The sequence below is a fragment of the Trachurus japonicus genome, chromosome 15 (assembly GCF_045865225.1).
Source record: "Trachurus japonicus isolate A0001 chromosome 15, Traja_1.0".
NCBI classification, from domain to species: Eukaryota; Metazoa; Chordata; class Actinopteri; order Carangiformes; family Carangidae; genus Trachurus; species Trachurus japonicus.
This window is the reverse complement of record NC_140921.1, coordinates 22,444,062-22,463,497: the sequence shown is the minus strand read 5'-3', so window position 1 is coordinate 22,463,497 and position 19,436 is coordinate 22,444,062. Positions and strand designations below refer to the sequence as shown.

Genomic DNA, 19,436 nt, shown 5'->3' with positions numbered 1-19,436 from the left:
ATGCTTGTGAAGTTAAGAGCAAAACAAACATGTTTTTAACAGGGAAGAAAAGAGTTCACTCGGGGTGAAGAAGAGCCTCTCGTCTTTTGTTTTATGAAAACTGTGGCAGGAAAATTTCTATTTGCATTTTACACTTGCACAACAGAAACTAATGAGGACAGTGGAAACACGGAGTTCATGTTCTTGTTAATGATATTTTAATCAAATCCACTTCCTTAAAAACAAACAGTTCTGGGTAAAATCAAAAGGTAATAAACAGATGTGTTGAACGGGAGTTTACAATGTTTGGGGGCGTGAGGGAAACAGTTTGCAGATTGTCAAGGGTCACAAGTGGCAAGGTCATTATTCATGGATGAAAAATAATCAAGTCCTTTTTTGTTTTTATTACAAAATAATCATTTTACCTCTGATTCATGTTTGATGGTTATCTGACTGCGTATAATAAGGCTGTACAGCTGAGATCCTCCCAGGACCTGAGTCTGTACACACAGCAAATGTTTTATACTCTGATTTTCCTTTTTGATTAAACGCAAAGACTATTTAGTTGAAATGTCCATCCTGTTATAATTGAGTGTAAAGACAAGATAAAAGCAGTATTGTATAAATCTGAACACGCTGTGTTTGTACATTTGTGATTCAAAGCTTATTTTAACGTAATTAGATAAATGTTTCTGCATTTTAATTGGACACTTCTGCAGCACACTGATATTTGTCCCATTAATATGATATTAGCAGAAAATAATTGTCATCATTTGAGTGCAGGCAATAATTAAACCACTGAGTGTGTGTAAACATAGCCTGCCGTTAACGTGGTCTGTTTCTGTGTTTTATCTCTTGCTCACACATTTCCTCACTGTTCCACCTTCTACTTTCTCTCTGCCTCAATCAGCCGTTATCTGTCTTTCCGACATTTATCTTCTCCCATTTCTCTCCTCTCACCCTCCTCTCTTTCTTACTCTTTCTCCCTTTTTTTGGCCATTTTCCACTAAAGGATCTTTTTTTAATTTTTTAATTTTATTCAGGGGGTCTCCAGCGCCCATGGTCCTTGAAAGTCCTGCTAAAGTTTCTTTAAGTAAGCTGTTGGATTGTGCTATTTCTCTTTTACCTAATTCACTCACTTTACCAAATCTCTTTCCATTAAAGGTGGTTAAATAAGCAGAACCCAGACGACCTATCTGTCTGAGCTTTATGAAAAGGCTGCTGGAAGTTTCCAAGGACACAGTTCTGAATGATGGGAAAGTGACAAACTCCATTAAAAGCCTTATTAGTAAAATATACAGCATGCACTGCAGTAAGAGATACAGTACAGTGTCCTTAAGGTGTGTGTGTGTGTGTGTGTGTGTGTGTGTGTGTGTGTGTGGGTGTGTGTGTGACCGCTGTGAATGTCTTGGTTTTCATTTTGTAAATGGTTTATGCAAGGCCGTTGTAGGGGAGAAAGGTGATGATAATTCTAGGGGCCCAGCGCCCGTAGGGCCCACAAAAAACCCCAGTAGTCTAATCTTTGTATCACTGATTTATTCTGCATAAGACCCTGACTAATACTCACAGTAATGCTGCATTAGCATCAAAACAAAGTAGGCTAAATAAAAAATGATAATACATACGTAGTGTAAGAAAAAAAAGTGGAAAAGTCAGGGGGTATGGGGCCCACTTTAGTATTCTTTCAGGGGGCCCAGAATTCCTAGCAACGGCCCTGGGTTTATAGCGAGCACATTGCCTCCATGGCCCTCACCTATTTTTTATTTTATTTTTTTTTTACATGTAACAGGAAAACGACCTGTTGATCGAGCCAGGAAAAGTCAACACCTCCTCTATAGCTCCAAATAAAGGCCAAAAGCCCAAATGAAAAAGTTTTGTCTAAAAAAAGAATCATAAAAATTTGGAAGACAGTGGTGAAATTTGTCTTTGGTTTCCAATTAAGTTCAGTTAGTACAAAGTCAGAAGATATAAAACAAATTCAAATTGAAATTCAAATTTATGTTTGACTGTAAATCCTTTGTAAACATAAAAGTGTGTTGGAAGAGTTGCCTAATTATGTAAAACGTAGTGGTGTTATTTGATCATTTAGTGTTTACATTACATTATATCAACACATAATGTGAACTTGCCGACCATCCTCCATGTTATCTATCTGGAGTACAACAAATCAAAGGACGTACCTTTTGTGTGAGTTTGTCGATGATGTCAGGCAGCAGACTCTTCTCCCTCCCCAGCTCTGGCGTGGTGACGATGAAATCTACATCATGACCGAACTCCTTCCCCCTGGAGATACAAACAGAATGTTACACACTCACTGTGTCTGGGGCAAATGAAGACAATTATGTTTCAGTCATAATCTTCAACTGATGAAGGGGGAAAGTGGCAGACGGAGCTATTAAAAGCACGGGCCAAACTAATGACAGCGTTTTTTTTTTTCTTTTTTCTTTGTACTGAGTTGTTAAGTGTAAATGCTCCCTCTTTGTTGCCGCAGCTGTCACAGCTTAACTTTTATGAGAATCATCATTTTCTACTTGGATCAGTGTCATAAAGCAGACCCATATGGAGCCTGACAGGGCTCGCACAACGCTCTCTCTCTCTGTCAGTAGAGCTGCAGTGAAGGGGGTGTTTCACTACTGTAAGTGATTATCAGGCAGGAACAGATACAACAAAAAGCTGAGCCAGACCTCTGTCTGGAATCAGCGGCAACACAGTTTTCAAATCCTCCCGTTATTCAGGACAATGACTGCTGAAGTTGTATTAATGGGCTTTTTTAAAATATATTTTTCTGTTGTTGTTGGTTTTTTTTTTGCTTTTATTGAAAAGAGAGAGATAGAAAGACAAGAGCGAGATATAACGGAGATGACAGCAAAGGACTGGTTGGATTCAAACCCATGACCACTGTAGGTAGAATTAGATTCAGATTCAGATATTTATTTCAGCAATCCTTTCACACATTGTGGGTTATAAATATGATATATGGATAAAACATGTTCATAATAACAGGGTGGGATGAGCTACAGTATGATATGTGTGGTATCATTGTTTATTGTAATATATAGAGTCAGTCTTTGTGACCTGCTGTGACTGCCCAGTGTCTGAAATATCCTTATTATAAACCGCTCCTACTGGACTTTGTTATTCAGAGAGAGGAGACCAACTACAACCTTGTCCTAATTGCAGCTTGGTACAATGGGCTGCCGAGGGAAGGAGCAGTGAAACCGATTCTTCAGTGTTTCTCACGTACAAAGGATGTTTCCTGGGTCCAGAATAAATACATTAATTCAAGTCAACAGAGACTGACCAAAGAGAGTGTGTTATTTTATTCATCAATTTGGGGTCGTCAGCAGGTTTGGTAAAATAGTTTCATGAGAGTTTCCAACTTTTCCGCTTGCCTCTGCATTTTATTTAGTTAAACTTTGGTTTTATTTAGTCATCATCCTTCAGGTGTGGGCGAGCTGCCGAGTCTTGACCGGAGGAGTCGGCCCTGCTGTGTTTGAGCCGTGTGTTTGTTTAGGGCTTGTTTGCTTTCAGCTCTATATACAGTACAGTAGGTCTGTGCATTTGTCACTGCATTGGACTGTGAATACACTCGAGCACTTTCCAGGATTTGCAGAACCAGGATTTGTTTCAGTGTGTTGCTGGTTTTTGAAAAACACAGGGGATGTGGTGCTTGCTGAAGATCTTCCAGAGAGACGTATGGGATGGATGACAGTGTTATTGTGTTCTTGTTTTTGTTTTTTTCATTTTCTTCCCTTCTACACCACCCACAGTGTTGGTGTTATTCCTGGATGTTTGTGCTCATTCATGACCAGCTCTTTGTGCACATTCATGAGCACAAACATCTGAGGGATGCATTTAAAACTGTGGAGAGCCTGACTGGATCTTTTTGTGAAAACAGCTTCAAGATCCAGTGAAAAAAAATACACCAACAGCAACCTGGATGTCTGAGATACACAGAGAAGACGGGGAAAACCTGGCTTCTTTAGCGCTGATATACACAAACATGAAACCTGCGGAAACAGCATCGGTATTACCTGTGTGCGCTGCATATTTTATCATCTCCAACTGTCATAAAACCGCCTAATGCCAAGTTTCCACAGTGCACCAAAGTTGTGTGCACATGCAAAATACAGGCACAACGTCAGCTTGTTGAGCAGATGTTCCACGAGGCAGAGCGAGCACCGCAACACCTGCTTCGATGGTTTTAGCAATAACCTGAGAGATATTTGGAGATTGCAACAAATCAGGCCTTAGTGGTGCAACCGCATCAACCATTATGACCCGTTTTGACTGATTTAAAGTGGACGGAACGGTCCTTTCAGCCTGGTCTGAGAACAGCGGATGATTAAAAGATGCTACATGACGAACAAAACTTTTCACGCGGAACCCATGACGGTAAGAGAACTCTCAGCGATCGCGCCGAACGAGCCGACGTCTCCCAGGAAACCACAGGAGTGCACATGAAGCCGAAATGTTGGTCTGTCAAGCCCAAGGATGATGCAGATGTGAATGCATTGCAGCCTTCAAGTCTCTGAACACAGCTGTCATAGACCAAGTCCAAAAATGTACCCAAGGCAGAGCTGACAGCCCTGCAGCTGACAGGTACGCTCTGTGGCTTTTCAGGAGGAGCTGTCAGACGTGAATGAGCTGCAGATGTGCAAACAATGCACTCCAAGATCTCTTACCAGTGATTTTCAGTGACTGGACAGTTCTCTGCCTTTGTGTTTGACCTTCAGAGGTGAAATCAAAGCTATGTTGGCTGAAAAGAGAGGAAATCTGAACACTGTATCGAATTTTAAAAAGCGTTGATAAAAATAGAATTAACATCAGTGGTTATTGGAGAAACAATAGTTTGGACCGCTGTTCTCATCTTGCATGAAGTAGAGTTCTTCAGTTCAGATGGCTTTAGGGATGTTTGGCCCGATGTCTGTCTACTGCGAGACCTATGAACTTCAACGCTTGGTAATCCTCCTCTGCAAATGGCCACTGACAGAAAATGCTGGATGAAGGGCAGCACAATATGGCCTGTAAATGGTATGGCAATAATTTTGGTCAATACTTTTATCACAAAACATAACATTATGAAAAGACTTGATGTGCATAATTTGAGTCTTTGCAGTATAAATCAACCAGCAGGATGATTCTCGTCCCAGTAACATATGTCTGCATTAAAAGATTTTTTGTTTGGTTGTTTGTATTGGAACAAATTTAAATTTGCATTTTTAAATGAGGAAATCACAACCAAGCTAAATTTGACCTTTAACAAGAACGGAGCTCAAAGCAGCAGAAATCCCTGAAAATTAACATTACACAGACATTTAAACCCAGTGGTGTTTCTTTTCTCAACTGATTCATCCGCTTCCAATTACCACCCCTCAACACATAAAAACATGCTTTGGCACTTAACTCCTTTCGTTTTCTCCAGTTTCCTCTGCTCCAGATACAAACACACGCCTCACCTACCTAACACACACACACACACACACACACACACACACGGCCGGGAGAGTGTGTTGTCTATGACAGGACACAGCCAGAGATGTGAAATGGCAAAGATAATTTCATGCTAGTAGATTGAAACATTTAGGTGATAATTTGTACAGTTATATGATAATGGGTCAGTGACAAATAAAAAAAATAAATGGTATAAAAGCACGTATCAGATTTGTTAAAATATACGTTTTAAGTCATTTGAAATGACATTTGAACCATTCTTCAACATTACAGTAGTAAGACTGAATGCCCCTTATGTCAAATGGTGTAACCACGAATAAATATTAATTATTTTATCCACCTACCGTGGATTTAAGTGTACTTATAAAAAGTATACTTTCTTCTGAAAAAAAATGAAAGACATATCCTAAAAAATACTGCTTTTTTAACAAATAAAGTGTGACATATCATCTAAAATTTGTCAAGAAACATAGTGTTGCATTGCAAAAGTGAATTACATCTATTTGAGAATTGAGTGCAGATTTATTTTCCCATTTTTATGAAAAAATATTGGTTACACCACTTGACATTAGGGTGCATCATGTCATCGACCCTTGTACTGTACTGTAGACATTTACTACAACAGACATAAAACAAGCTGTGATATAATATTACGGTATATTGCCCACTTCTATGTCCTTAGTGGCCTGTGGGACAAAGAGTTAACTTGATGCTGATCTTGATGGAGTGTGGTAGAGTTCACTGATGCTGATGAATAATTTTTCATTCACCCATAATGAAAAATTACTCATAAAGGTCGTTGTACCTTTGATGCCAGACTCTCCAGCTGTGAAGATTGTACCCTTCATTTTGCTAAAAACTCTTTGTAACAAAAACACCATTAACTTCAAAACACTTGGTGACAGAACGTTCTTGAAGCTTCTCGAATCGTAAATTTAGCAAACACCAGCAGCCGTCACCTGACCTTGGAAGCAATTCAGTGTTGGTACATTTGTGCTGCGAAGAACACGAGAGGAGCCGATTTGATTGGTTCTAAGTGAGGCCCACTCCATCTCCACCTGCTTGTAATGTATTCCTCCTACCAGCTACATACTCATCATGCTCCATCCAGTTCTACAGATTGGTCCGCGCCGTGCCAGGCTCACACATGCTCACCTCTAGTCCATATAATTACAAAAGCAGTTGGCCACACCCACGTGTGTCTACACGGTGCAGGAATGATCGTGTGTGCTTTTCTGCTTACACCCCCATTCATAAAAAATACTGTATTAATGCTTGTAAATCTCAGTAGTTCAACTCTCAATTCTCAACAATTCAAATGATCAAAGACGTACAGTAGGAGCAGACTGGCTGATTTGATGTGAAGAAAAATTGTGACAAATACATGATTCCCAGGTAAAACTGTTCCAAAATGTAAATGTAACAGCAGATGTGTGTGTGTATGTGTGTGTTGATGGACTGGCCACCTGTTGAAGGTGGCTCCAAGATGACTCAAGCAGCCGTCACATGAATCGCTGAATAACAAGAGCGATTATAGGAACGCGCTGAAACGGCCTCCTCTGACAGGTTTTCCATCAGTCATGAAGGTGAGAGCTTTGTGTGTGTGTCCATCAAATGATGCAGCAGTCTCTTACCAGGCCGCACCTACACCTGCCAAACATGTGAGCATCGTTTCACACTGATCATTACCTTACACACACACACAGAAAAAGTTACATGATAAACGAAAGTCAGAATCACACGGCGCAAATGTCACAGCTAATAACAAAGCAAAATGACAAGGAGGTGATGCTGCTCCAAAGACGCCTCGGCAGCAGCGAGGCTCCGTGTTTGATCTCCTCTCGCCGCCTCTACCAGAAGTGAATGACGGCAGCAAGAGAGGGGAACATTAAAGGGATGGAGAGAGAGGCATGAACGACTTGTGGGGAAGCTTCAAAGGTCACTATGGCTAATTCAAGGAGCAAGGAAGTATTAAAAAACAGCTATTAGAGCTCCACAAGGCACGATAATGTTAATGGTTAGCATTAGTGGCAGAGAGCATGTACCCCTGTGGCATTAACGGACTGAGTGGCTGGCTCACAGGTTCACTCAGCAGATGCTGCCTTAGTCACAGCCATTTACACTGTGACTGGATATAATTTATTCCCTCTGTGAAATAATACACAATGTGGGAGTACTCACTTTTACATTTGTGTTGCCGCTCGGTGGAATTCATGTGGGAGTTTTTGTTAGGAGTTTACACTTCTTTAATGAGTTAACCGCTAGTACACAGCTATTTGAGAATGCATCACAGATTTCCATCTGCTGAACGAGCAGCTTTCTTCCAAAAACTCTTAACGGGCAAAGCTGAGACTCCACTACGCTTCCCGCTTGTGCATTGCACTCGAGTTGTTGAGTGAATCTCACTGCTAGCCTCTGCTGCGCTGGCAAAACTCACTTGAGTGCACTGCATAAATGTGTGCCATGAATAGCAAAAAAAAACAGAGAGCGATGGGGAGACAGAAGGATGATCAGCATAAATTCAGTTTACCGCCAATCAGCGTTAAAAGGAACAACCTGATGTTATCGAAGTGCATTTGCGTGTGAGAGGCTAACATGGGAATCGGTGGTGGTTTGAGGCGAAGACAGCTCCGTCTTGATTGCATCAGAGCGATGCGATGTGTCGAGTCGGTGCAGACAGCTCCTCTAACTCAACCCCAGTCAGCGGATATTAGACAACACCATGTCAGGCACATTCTCTCCAGTGAGGAGGGTGTTTTTCTCCTCCTGTTTCCTTTCTGCCTCTGGTGGAGCACTGCTTTTATTTATCATTACTTGCATCCCTTCCTGGTCAGTGGGGCGACATGGCTCTGAAAGACTTAGCTGAAAATATTAGCTTTGATGGAGCGAGAACAGAAAGCGTCTTTAAGGGGAGACACTTCAGGTGAATAGGGTAAAAATTTTAACTAACAGACCACCATGAAACTTCCCAAGTTTATCACTTACATTAAGACAAATATTTTTGTATTACAAGTTTTGTCAAATTCAATGTTTAAATATGTAAATGAGGCAATATGTAATAATTGCCAATCAAATAATAATCAAATATGTTCATTTGCATACATTTCCAGAACTGAAATCTGAACAATGGATAAAGCCCCTTTCAAAATTATTGTTTAATTTTGTTGACATAATAAGAGTCAGAAGTTTTACAGAGGGGATTCTGGTTATCTCTTTTTATAACTCTGTAAATTAGAAAATACTGTCACCAGCCCTAAAAAATCAAATTTTGCCCTGTTTTAGGAATAAAATGTTGTTTAAATCAGGTTTTGAATGATATATCAACAATCCCCTCTGTAAAAACCTTCGGAATATAGACAGGATTAAAACTGGAAGGTTTAGTGTCTGTAAGTGCTGCTGAAGTTGAGGAAACGGCCTTTGAAGACTTGTACTGTAAAATCCACCAATCCATAGATTGTTAATGTAAATTGTACTTTTACGATTGGTTGTGGATACGGAGGAAATGAGCTTTACAATGATACCTGACATGACATGACATGGGTCAGACAACAGGCACAGCACAGCATGTCGTAGAAGCTGCTAACTTTTGGTAAATTTGGAAGAAATCTACTGACAATAGAAGACAAAATGAAGTAAAATAACCACCTTAATGTGGATTTCCTACCATTTCTTTCGACTTTTATGAAAGTATACATGTAAAGGAAGAAAAATAGCTCAAAATCTCAAAACTGATCGGTGCATGAAAAAACAGTGTTTTTGCCTGTAGTGTCTCGCCATTAAGTGCAGTGCGGAGCGGAGCAGTGGATCTATAAACACCTGGTGTGAATATAGCCACTCTACACGTTTATTATTGCGTGAGAGAAAACGCTAAATTATTCAATCTTTCTGCGCATAAAATATAAATGGTTATTTACAAATTTTGAGCACGGAGGACAGTGCAACATGTATGAATAATACAGATGTGGGAAGTGTTGCTGCGACTGGAAGTTTCACAGAACGCGTTGATGTGGGAGTTTAAAGGGGGCCGGATGTGTGGAAGCCACCGTGCATTTCACCTTCTGTCTCTTAAGTGCACACTTTACGTGGGGCTGTATGTCATTATCAGACGACTTGTTTCTCCCTTGGAAGCTGATAATAGAGTGAGCCTAAAAAATCACAACACTCTAAACTGAAGTGACAAGGATTACTTATCCCGGTTGTTGTTCCAGGGAAACAATGCGATGGGTCCTTGTTGGAGGATCTGAAAGCAGACACCATCGGCCCCCTCATCAGTGTCACTTTGAGTCTCACTCCAGACAATCTGATGTCGAATAAGATCCACAGCTGGGATTTGTCGGCTTCACACTGAAATAAATACAGTGCTCCGCTGACACCACGTGAGCCTTTCACACACACACACACACACACACACACTGGTGATAGATGCTGTATTTTCAAGCCTAATCTATTTTTAATCCCCCACCCAACAAAACCGCTTTAAGACTTGTCACCCGCCTTCCACAGCTGTCCTTTCAATAAGGCTAATGTCAGTGGCATCAACAAATCCTCGCCATGTTGTTTACCTCTGAAGTGGGTGACAGCTCCAGTTTACTGGAGCATGCCGCTTATTTCGTGAAACTTTCGGGGGCTGAGATATTTCTTTGTGTATGTTATCCAGAGATGAAAGGTTTGCCAGAGCAGAGAACGTCTATTTAAAGAATATATTATAGTATATGTGTATCTCCGTACTTGACAAGGGCTATCGGCTGGAAAGATAAAGCTAATAAGGGCTTCTACATCACGCTGGAAATTATAGGTAATTAAATCGAGCTTTGACAGGACTTTAGAAGAGAACATTTTCAAATATGTCACAGTGAAGAGAATTAGTGGGTTATTAGTGGTGCTGCTGGCATCTTGGAGAAGCATATGCACTATTTTGGGTGTAATAGGTCTTGGAGCGCTTCCTGCTGTGTTTAAACCATGTCTGGAGAATCAGCTTTTCAACAAGATAAAGGTAAATTACTTACTCGCTGACTTCTAATGTACAAGTCATCATTCTTCAATTAGAGCGCTGCATGATTCCAATTAGGCCTCACGTAATATTCCCCAAGCCTACACCAAATATGAGACGAGGTAAATGTGAGCTTCATCTCCCTGACTTTGCCATAAAAGCGCTCTCACAGGCCCTTTACGCTCTGCAGCAGACTCCTGGCCCATAAATCTTCCACTGTTCCTCCCCTCCGTTCTTGATGTTAACTATCCATGATGCTCTAATCACTTTCTTCATCTCTTTTACCACATTTTCCCCCCAAGGTGCAGATATTTACATTTACATAATCAGATATCATTCCTGCTGTCATTTATTCTTTTGAAGATTACAGATATTGGATTTTTTTTTTTAAACCATCTTTACTTAGAAAAGTTATGGACCTATAACCACAGAGACTAATTAAATATACACCATGATCCAGGCACTAAAGTGAGACTCTCGACCGTCGAGAGGAGAAATAACAAAATCTCCCTCTTGAAGAAATTCATAAGCAGTAAAATCCAACTTTCCTCACTTCGATACACTCAGTGGTTTTTACTAACCATTATTACGTGGTCTGGTACGACCAGGTGAAGGAAGGCTGAGATGTGACCCACCACCACGCTTATCATATTAATTTTTCAGTGTTCCTCCAGGCTTGCTAACATTACCTACTATTCTGACCTAACGGGAGTGTGTTTCTGCGATTAGCCTGTGATTGGCTGGAACGAGGCACCCGGCGGAAGTCCCGCCTTCCTGTTGCAGTTTTCACAGTACCCTCAGAGAGAGGAAACAACAACAGGAACCATGGATATTTTGATACGACTGTAAAGATATCCTAAGCGTATGTTTACGCCATTTGCTATCCAAGAAGGACATTTTGGCTTGTTTGCCGACTGGCCACGGCAAAAGTTCTATCCATCAAGCTTACCCCATCATCTTTAGTGAGCTCGCGAGGCTAACATCTACCCCACCAGCAATATTTTGCAAGCGCACCGTTGTTATGGCACCGGCCACATTGTGACTGGTTGAAAGAAATCCAAACGGCCAGGGCGTTTATTTGTCCAGCCGCAGAATCATAGGCCGACCAGCCCTTCTTTTCTGGAGGAGGGTCTGGTGAGCGTCTACTTTCTGAAATCAATGACTGATTTATGTGAGAGATGCAACGTTGGTGTGGGGAAACATAGACTGAAATGACAGTGTATTGTTTTGTATACTTCCACCAAGCAGCAACTCTTCAGGGCTGAAACCCCAATCTAAAAGGGCTAAAAACCGCAGTTCCTTAAATGACCACTGGAGTCCAGCTCCAAAAATGAGTCAATCCACAGGCTTCCATGTTAAAATGCCCAACCTAACAGCAGAAATGACCATGTATATATAGCCTGGTACAAAAACTATTTGGTCTCCAAAACTGCTCTCCCCTTTTACATACTCTGAAATTTTACATAACTCATTCATTAAACTTTCATCAAGGCCTAGAGTTCTGCATAATTGAGTGTGACAGGTTATTAAACAAACATGGACCAAAGTCTCAGATCCACATACAAAGCCTATGGGTGAAATCATCAAGGAAATATCCACCTTTATGAACAGTTCATGATTTTCTACATATTAAAAACAGGACGTGTGCCATGTGATGGACCTGAGCCAAGTCAAAAACCTGGAAAAGTAAAACTGGAACAATTATTACATTTAATTAACAGTAAACTGTAGTTTGTTTCACAACTACTGTATCATTTCCTTTTAGTATAAAACAAACCTCTTGTGCTCATGATGAAGCACAAGTTACATTAAAAGTCTGTCTACGATAGTTGTGTGTGATCTTTTGATTAACTGGAGCAAACACAGGAAAGTAACTCTTTATAGGTTTATAAAAAAAGAGAGAGATCTCCATGGCAACATGTAATACTTGTAGCAGCTGCTATTAGCTCGACCACCCCTGCTAAGAGGCAAACGCCTGTCCTTACTGCCAGACTACATTTGAATTATTTACTGCACATGCCACTGGTGATGGCTGGACTTTTATAACACCACAAAGCAGAGTCCTCCACACTTACTCAGGCACAAAACAGCCTATGTATATGAATAAAAATGGAGCAGTGCAAAAGCAACAAAGTCACCTGCTGTGAACAAATAGTCGTGCACAGTAGGTGAGCTTAACAACAGCATTAACCGTGCACTCTGAGAGTGACAATGTATTTCAGTGGCTTAATGTAAATGTAAAACATGTATGACCTGTGCTGTGCACTGAAGGTTCTATCTTTTATGACTGAGAACAAAGAGATTGTGATGATAATCAGAGTTAAATGTCAAAGAAATCAATTTTATCTACTAATTATTAACACAGGGATGCATTTAGGTACCAGCAGCTAATCAAACACACACACAAATGTCTATGCTGTGACAATAAGCGATAGCCACATGGGATTCATGCCTTCACGTTTTCCATAGATGCCCAAAATGAGTCTAACAAGAAGGAAGTCTTCTGTTTCAACCACCACATCAACACTGAGAGAAGATGACAAGCCTTGTACCTGCGAAAGCCACCCGTCAGAGCTATTGTGGCGTCCGGGGTGATGGCACGGACAGCTTCGTCAATAATGTTCTCCAGGGCCCGGGCCTCCGCTTTAGTGACAGCCCGGGAGATGTCTTCATAATGCAGAAAACCTGCAGGGAAAAGACCATGTGGTTATTAGTATGGCAGTCAGCCATCAATCATAGCCATTTGCTCCGGGGAAGTGGGGAGTCAGGGTGAATTAAATGTAAGGTAAAATGTGATGTGCTGGCTTCTGCAAACACAAGAGCGTCACAGCCACGGTGATATATTATGACTGATTGATTGATGGGTATCTTCTTGATTTCATGAAGCTCACTACGTTTTTTCTCTTTTTTTCATGAGAACATGAGAAAAATGCTGATTTCTCTTGTCTTTGCCTCAGAACAGACAGACAGTGTGAGATCATCAATTAATGACAAATTCCTTAATGATATTTCTGTCTGTATTGCAGTAAAGTAAATTAGATAGTTCATGTTTCTGCCATTTCAAGATTTACAGAACACGGTGGCGAGATCAGGGTTCAGACACATTTTCTGTGTCAAAAGCCTCACACTATTTCTCCACACGGAGCGGAGGCCGCAGTGTTCCCAGTGATGGATTATGACCAGTTTGATGAAGATGTCTGTCAGAGTAATACATTATCAGATGGAGTTTCGACCGGATGGGACACTGTAACTGGTGTAATATCATGTTTTGAATTACCACCTTACGCAGCGCCACAGCCTACAGTGTGTGTGCACCCAGTAACATCTCGAGCAGAAGAGGAAGCAGATAAGCGACGAAGACAAATGAAAAGCTGAATCTCATTGTTTCCCTCCGAGACATTTAACCAAACGCTCGGTGGGATTTCTTGTCACTGGCAGCTGCTGATGCTGATGTTATCTGCATGTCAGGCTTCTCCTGCACTCCTGTATTTTTTGTTCACTCAGCTGTTCCTTTCAGATTCGAGCGTTGCATCAGCACAGAGTAAAATCACTGAAAATATGTTATGAACTAGAACTTCTTGTTTTGCTCCTTCTCCTGTTTTTCCGTTCAGAGAGAAAAATAAGATCTCCTGTGGACTGATGCAGTCTGTCGCAGACATTCACAGTGGAAAATGGATGGTAACATCGGCAAACAATGATGAAAACACTAAACGGTTCAGAAATCACTTAAATGTCATAATTGTATGTTTAAGTAAACCAGTTCACAGACATGATAGCAGCTCAGCGAGGCTGCACTTCACAACACAGCAGTGCTTTGAGCTAAATGCTAACATTTGCTAATTAGAGAAAGAACAAAGCACTGAGACTGAAAGCTGAGACCAGGGGGAATGTCATTAGCTTTTCAGGTATTTAGTCATACACCAAATGATTGGACAAAAATGAAATTCCGACTTAATGACAGTGATAGATTAAAAGTTAAGGGATCTACAAATCCATTACAAGTCATCCCCCAGGGTGACGTAAACTGTAGGTGTGCAACAAAGTGCATGGCAAAACATCAAATAGTTTTAGTGGAAAACATTTCACCAAAAATGATGGTCAACCTCAGGGTGTGGCTAGAGGTCATGACAGTCGGCAAGGATCATGAATGTCTGTACTGGTTTTTGTGAGTAAACCTAAAAGATGCTTAGATTAGGGCTGCACAATTAATCGAATTTTAATCACGATCACGATTTTGGCTGCCACGATTAAATTAAGATGATCGTCACGATTATTAACATGTAAAAAAACGGGCTGTGCTGCATATCAAATCAAGCGCTTTCTCAACCAATAGTCCGCCAACCACCAGGGGGCGAACGAGAGGTCAGGGCTCCATGAAGCTGCCTAACTAACAAGCGAGCGCATCCTCCCTTTACATGTTGTTTACAGTCCAGAGTGTATGTCCCGGCCGGTCAGTCTGCACCTTCAGATGCTGCTGTAGCTGTCACCTTCTGCGCCCGGTGTTACGTCTCACTCATAGACTGTATGGATCTCACTCTGCAGTGAGAGTGAGACGATGTCGGCAGCAGACGGTGACAGTACAGACATGACGTGTGTCTGTGTCTGGTCAGTCAGCACCTCAGGCTGTCTACTGTCGCCGTCTCGCTCTGGATCGGATCGAGGTCGGGCTGTGGGGTGGTCTCGAAGCTGGACCGAGACCCCGTCACCCCACGCGGCCGTTTTGGTGTTAATTACATACGTCGTGTAAATAAAACGTTCCGACCGTGATCATAACGGCCGGTAACGGCGATCTATGGCCGTTTTGGTGGCAGCACAGTTGAGCCAGGCCGACCTGCTGGACGCTGCCTGTGTGAAAACACTTGGTCTGTTCATTAAATGTTTTTAATTCGTTCCAAATTGCTGCTGAACCACCCGTGCTGTGCTTTGGTCCATGCTAGACAGACTCTTGCCCACACATCTCTGTGTATCATTGATGGCAAAAATTAAGTTTTACCTATAGCCTACTTTGAAATTACATTTCAGAGCCTGTACTTTCTTACTTTTATTTGAGTAAAGGAGTTGAATCAGCAGCTACTTCTACCAGATTTATTTTTTATTTTTTGTTTTTTACACAAGTATCTGTATGCTACTGTACAGAATGACACCTCTGCACTCTGCAATGGCATTTATTTTTCGCTAGCCCTTTGTCTTGGGTAAATTTTATTTTAGGCTATTATTTATTTTTATTTTACGTTTTATTTTGAACTGAAAGCCTTGTTCACATAGCCTATTGTTTGTTTCAAATAGAAAGTGCAATAAAAACATGTTTTATCTAACATAATGTATAATCGTGATTAATAATCGTGATTTCAATATCGACAAAAATAATCGTGATTATCATTTTGGCCATAATCGTGCAGCCCTAGCTTAGATATTTATCTGGGAAAAAAACAATTTTGACCTTCCAGTGGGGCAGCAGGGAAAGTCAGGGGACGATCAAAGTCAATGAGCTCCATCCTCTGGGGATCCATAAATGTCTGCACAAAATGTCACTGCAATCCATTCACTAAGTTGTTGAGATATTTCAGAATGGGACAAAGTTGTCAACTGAAGGCCTGACATCAGCATCCCAAGGGTCAGAATAAAGAAAATAGAGATGGTGCTGTATTCAGGGGTCCTACACATTTGAAATTTCAAAATTCCATACTTTTTCCAGACCCTAATTTCCAGACTTCTCGGCATTTGTGACATTTGAGTAATTAAATGTGTTTCATGTAAATGTAATTTTAATTTTATTTATTAATTTTCATTATTCTGAATTTGTATGTCATTATGTCATCAAATATTAGCTAGGTACAATAGTGCATACAAAATAAACGCGACGCCCCGTGCATACAAAATAATTAACGCGAATAACTTAAGATAAGACCAAACCCAGATAAGTATTACGATAAATATATTTCCATACCATAGTTTCCATTTTCCAAATCAAATTCTGTAATTTCCCATACTTGCGTAGGAACCCTGTGTATTTCTCACACCCCCATAGCTCCTTGTGCTCATGCAGATCTAGAAATCATCTCACTGAACCTCTGTGACTGACATGATGACCTTTCTATACACATCATCACATACACTCCATAATAACGCCGTGTACAACACTTGACCCCTCAGTTATACGATTACCAGAGGCTTTGATTCTAACACTACCCTCTGGACAGTTGTTGTATTTATTGCAACCAAAAGATCAAAAACTGCAAAATATCAAAGACAAGTTTGAGATCTCAGTTTCTACCTGTACAGTATAACAGTTCTTTTTTTCTCTCTCTCTCTCTGTAGTTGAGCGCTGCAGCTGCTGCAGATGACAGCAGCTCTGAAACCTTCATCCAAACAGCCAAACTCAGTCCGCAGCTACAACTAAATAATGACACAAAGGTAAAATGAATGATGTTTGACTTGTTTTTCCTTAAAAAATCCCACCAACATGCCAAATAAATCCTAACTTTTCCTGTGTGTGTGTCAGCACAGCAGCCTGGCATGGTCTTTGAATTCACAGCCCTCTCTGACCAGCTGATTGATGAGCGCTTGTTCCACAGCAAGCATTCCCCTTCACAGTGACTACTCATTGATTTTTATTAAAAATACCCCCGCTGCCTTTTGCATTGTGTTTTCACTGTAAACTCCCTGCTGGTCACATCTCATCTCGCTTTAGAGAAAACACATTACAGCTATAAGGAAACCTCCTGCGGAACAAAAAAAAGGACCAAAAAGAAAGCCTCAAATGATATGCGGGCCCCCTCTGGAGAAATTTAACGATTAGGCCTTTGAGTGGTTTTTTTTTTTTTTTGGAAGCAAGCTCGAGTTGTATTTTTCAGTCGATAATTTGAATGGCAGAGTGGAGACGATGAGATGTTGATGTACCAGTTTGTTGCATCCGGTTAAGCTGAATGGCGGGCTCGGTGAGGACGTCGCTGAATGAGCGCAGCCCTCCGCGGTACCACTTCTCCGCCGTCTTAGGTCCAACCCCAAACACACTTGTGAACAGCTGGCAGGAAACGAGGTAAGGACGTAATCAAGAAGACATGCTCTGAAATGACAGGCTCTTCTCAGAAGGGGTTAGCATTCACAGGGCTTTCAAGAGCGACACGTCCTTAAGAGACGGCGGAATGCAAAATCGTTTTCACAGCTATCTCGCAGCAGCACACAAACGACGGGGGAGTTGTTTTCCTTTTTTTTAATCCTACTGACCTTTAGTGTTTGATACCTTTCATCGGAGAGTATTTTCTCGACATCAAACGAGCGGCCATGTTGAAGGATCTCCTGCAAGACATAAAAGTAGATGCTATTATCGGGGAAAACACCACTGGTGTCAGCAGAGGCGTGTTTTTCCATGCAGTTTATGTTCCATCAGCTATTAACAAATGGCCACAAATTGCTGCATATTTGCAAACAGTTTCCACTTAAATCAGGTGTCCTCATTTAATTTCTTTTCAAGAAATAATGACTTTGTTGTTGTGAAACCTGGGATTACCATCGATTTTATGGCATCCATAAAAGGCCCAGGGTAATATTTTCCCCCCACTTCCATTGTTTGCTCTGAAACAACTTTGCTCTGCATTTAATTGTCTTGCCTGTTCTCAGCAGAGCAACAGTAATTTGCTGGTCACATTTTAACAGTCTTCTTCATTATGCGAGGATGTAAAATCAGATAGCAGTTATCCGGTTATTATCGACAATCTTCCAGAGGGAAATTGTAAAAGTTGTTAGTGTTGAAAATGAGCCCCTGTGTGTTGGTGTTTTTACAAGCAGTATCCGTGTGCTTTTTTTTTTTTTTTTTTTAAACCTGTGCATGACGGGATGACATCCAGCTTCAATGAGCCAGTGAACCTGATCCAGAATGTGAGTACAGTGCAGTTTAAAGCAGCCTTCACTGCTCAATGATGCATCCACCCGTCCACCTCTGCTTTTCAACCCCCCAGCTAAGTCCAACCTCAAACACAAGGATAATGCTTCAACACACTCCCTGCTCGGGGGAAGACACACTTCGGCACATGCATAGCGCCTCTCTCTCTCTCTCTCTCTCACACACACACACACACACACACACAGAAAACACATACTGACTATTCATCCCCGACCCTGCCTCAGTGCTCCCAGACTTTCATGTCAGTAGGTTTATATCTTTTCCCCCACTTTGGATGTTCAGCCAGCAGCGAGCGGTTCAGTCGCTGCTGACAGAGTGTCACTCCGATGTTCAAAGGCACATCAAGTGTTTTGTTTTTACTCTGTTTGGTTTCACTTTGTTTTTCGTGTCATGTCATTTTCTTGTTTTGAGCCGCGATCTGTTTCCAAGAGACAACCTAGTGGAAAAAAACAGAAGAAACCCACCGCTGGGCGCACGTCTGAATCATGTAAGAATAACAACAGGGAGAGGTCAGACGCAGGCGGGCTAATGCGGCCTCTGTGGAACACTTTATGTTATTTAGTTTAATGAATCACAGTCGGTGCTTAGCGCTTTGACAGGTCTTGAAAGTGGCTGTGTGTACGTAAGGTTTAACGTGTCAGTGGGTTGGACTGCAGAGCTCACCTACAGGGATTCAGCGTTCTCTCCAAGCAAACATTTTTCGACACATCCGTTGACAACCTGCCACGATTCCTGCCCCGAGCACGACTGTAGGTGATGGGATGATTGCCAAGTGATCCAATAAGACTTTTTCTTTCTTTCTTTCTTTCTGTCTTTTTTCTTAAAAGACAAGGTAAATTTGTGTGATGCCTGTCAGCGTGTGCACTCATGTGTGAGCATCTATGTGGCAAGTTTTCTCTAGGATTCCAGGCTTCAAAAACCATTTTTGATATCTTGTTGAAAGATTGAATTTTTTTTTTTCCAAAAACCTCAATACCTCACAGTAAATGTGTTCTGCAAGATGAAGTTCCACTTCAGTGTCCACGAAGCATATTTGCTCGGATTGTTAATGTTAGAAGAAGAAAGATTCAGCTCCATTCTCCTTGACAGCGCAGCAAAACAATCAGAGGG

At 41.3% G+C, this 19,436-nt stretch overlaps 1 protein-coding gene across 2 annotated transcripts in view; it reads right to left on the bottom strand.

The window, feature by feature from the left end:
* dntt (deoxynucleotidyltransferase, terminal) overlaps positions 1-19,436 on the bottom strand; it is a 99,580-nt gene that overhangs the window by 56,186 nt on the left and 23,958 nt on the right. For both annotated transcript variants that reach the window (XM_085800545.1, XM_085800544.1), the window contains exons 5-8: positions 17,651-17,722; positions 17,324-17,447; positions 12,976-13,108; positions 2,160-2,262 (exon numbers count right to left, since the gene is read on the bottom strand). In XM_085800545.1, coding sequence (XP_085656671.1) covers positions 2,160-2,262; positions 12,976-13,108; positions 17,324-17,447; positions 17,651-17,722 — 432 coding nt within the window. The remainder of the gene's footprint in view (positions 1-2,159; positions 2,263-12,975; positions 13,109-17,323; positions 17,448-17,650; positions 17,723-19,436) is intronic.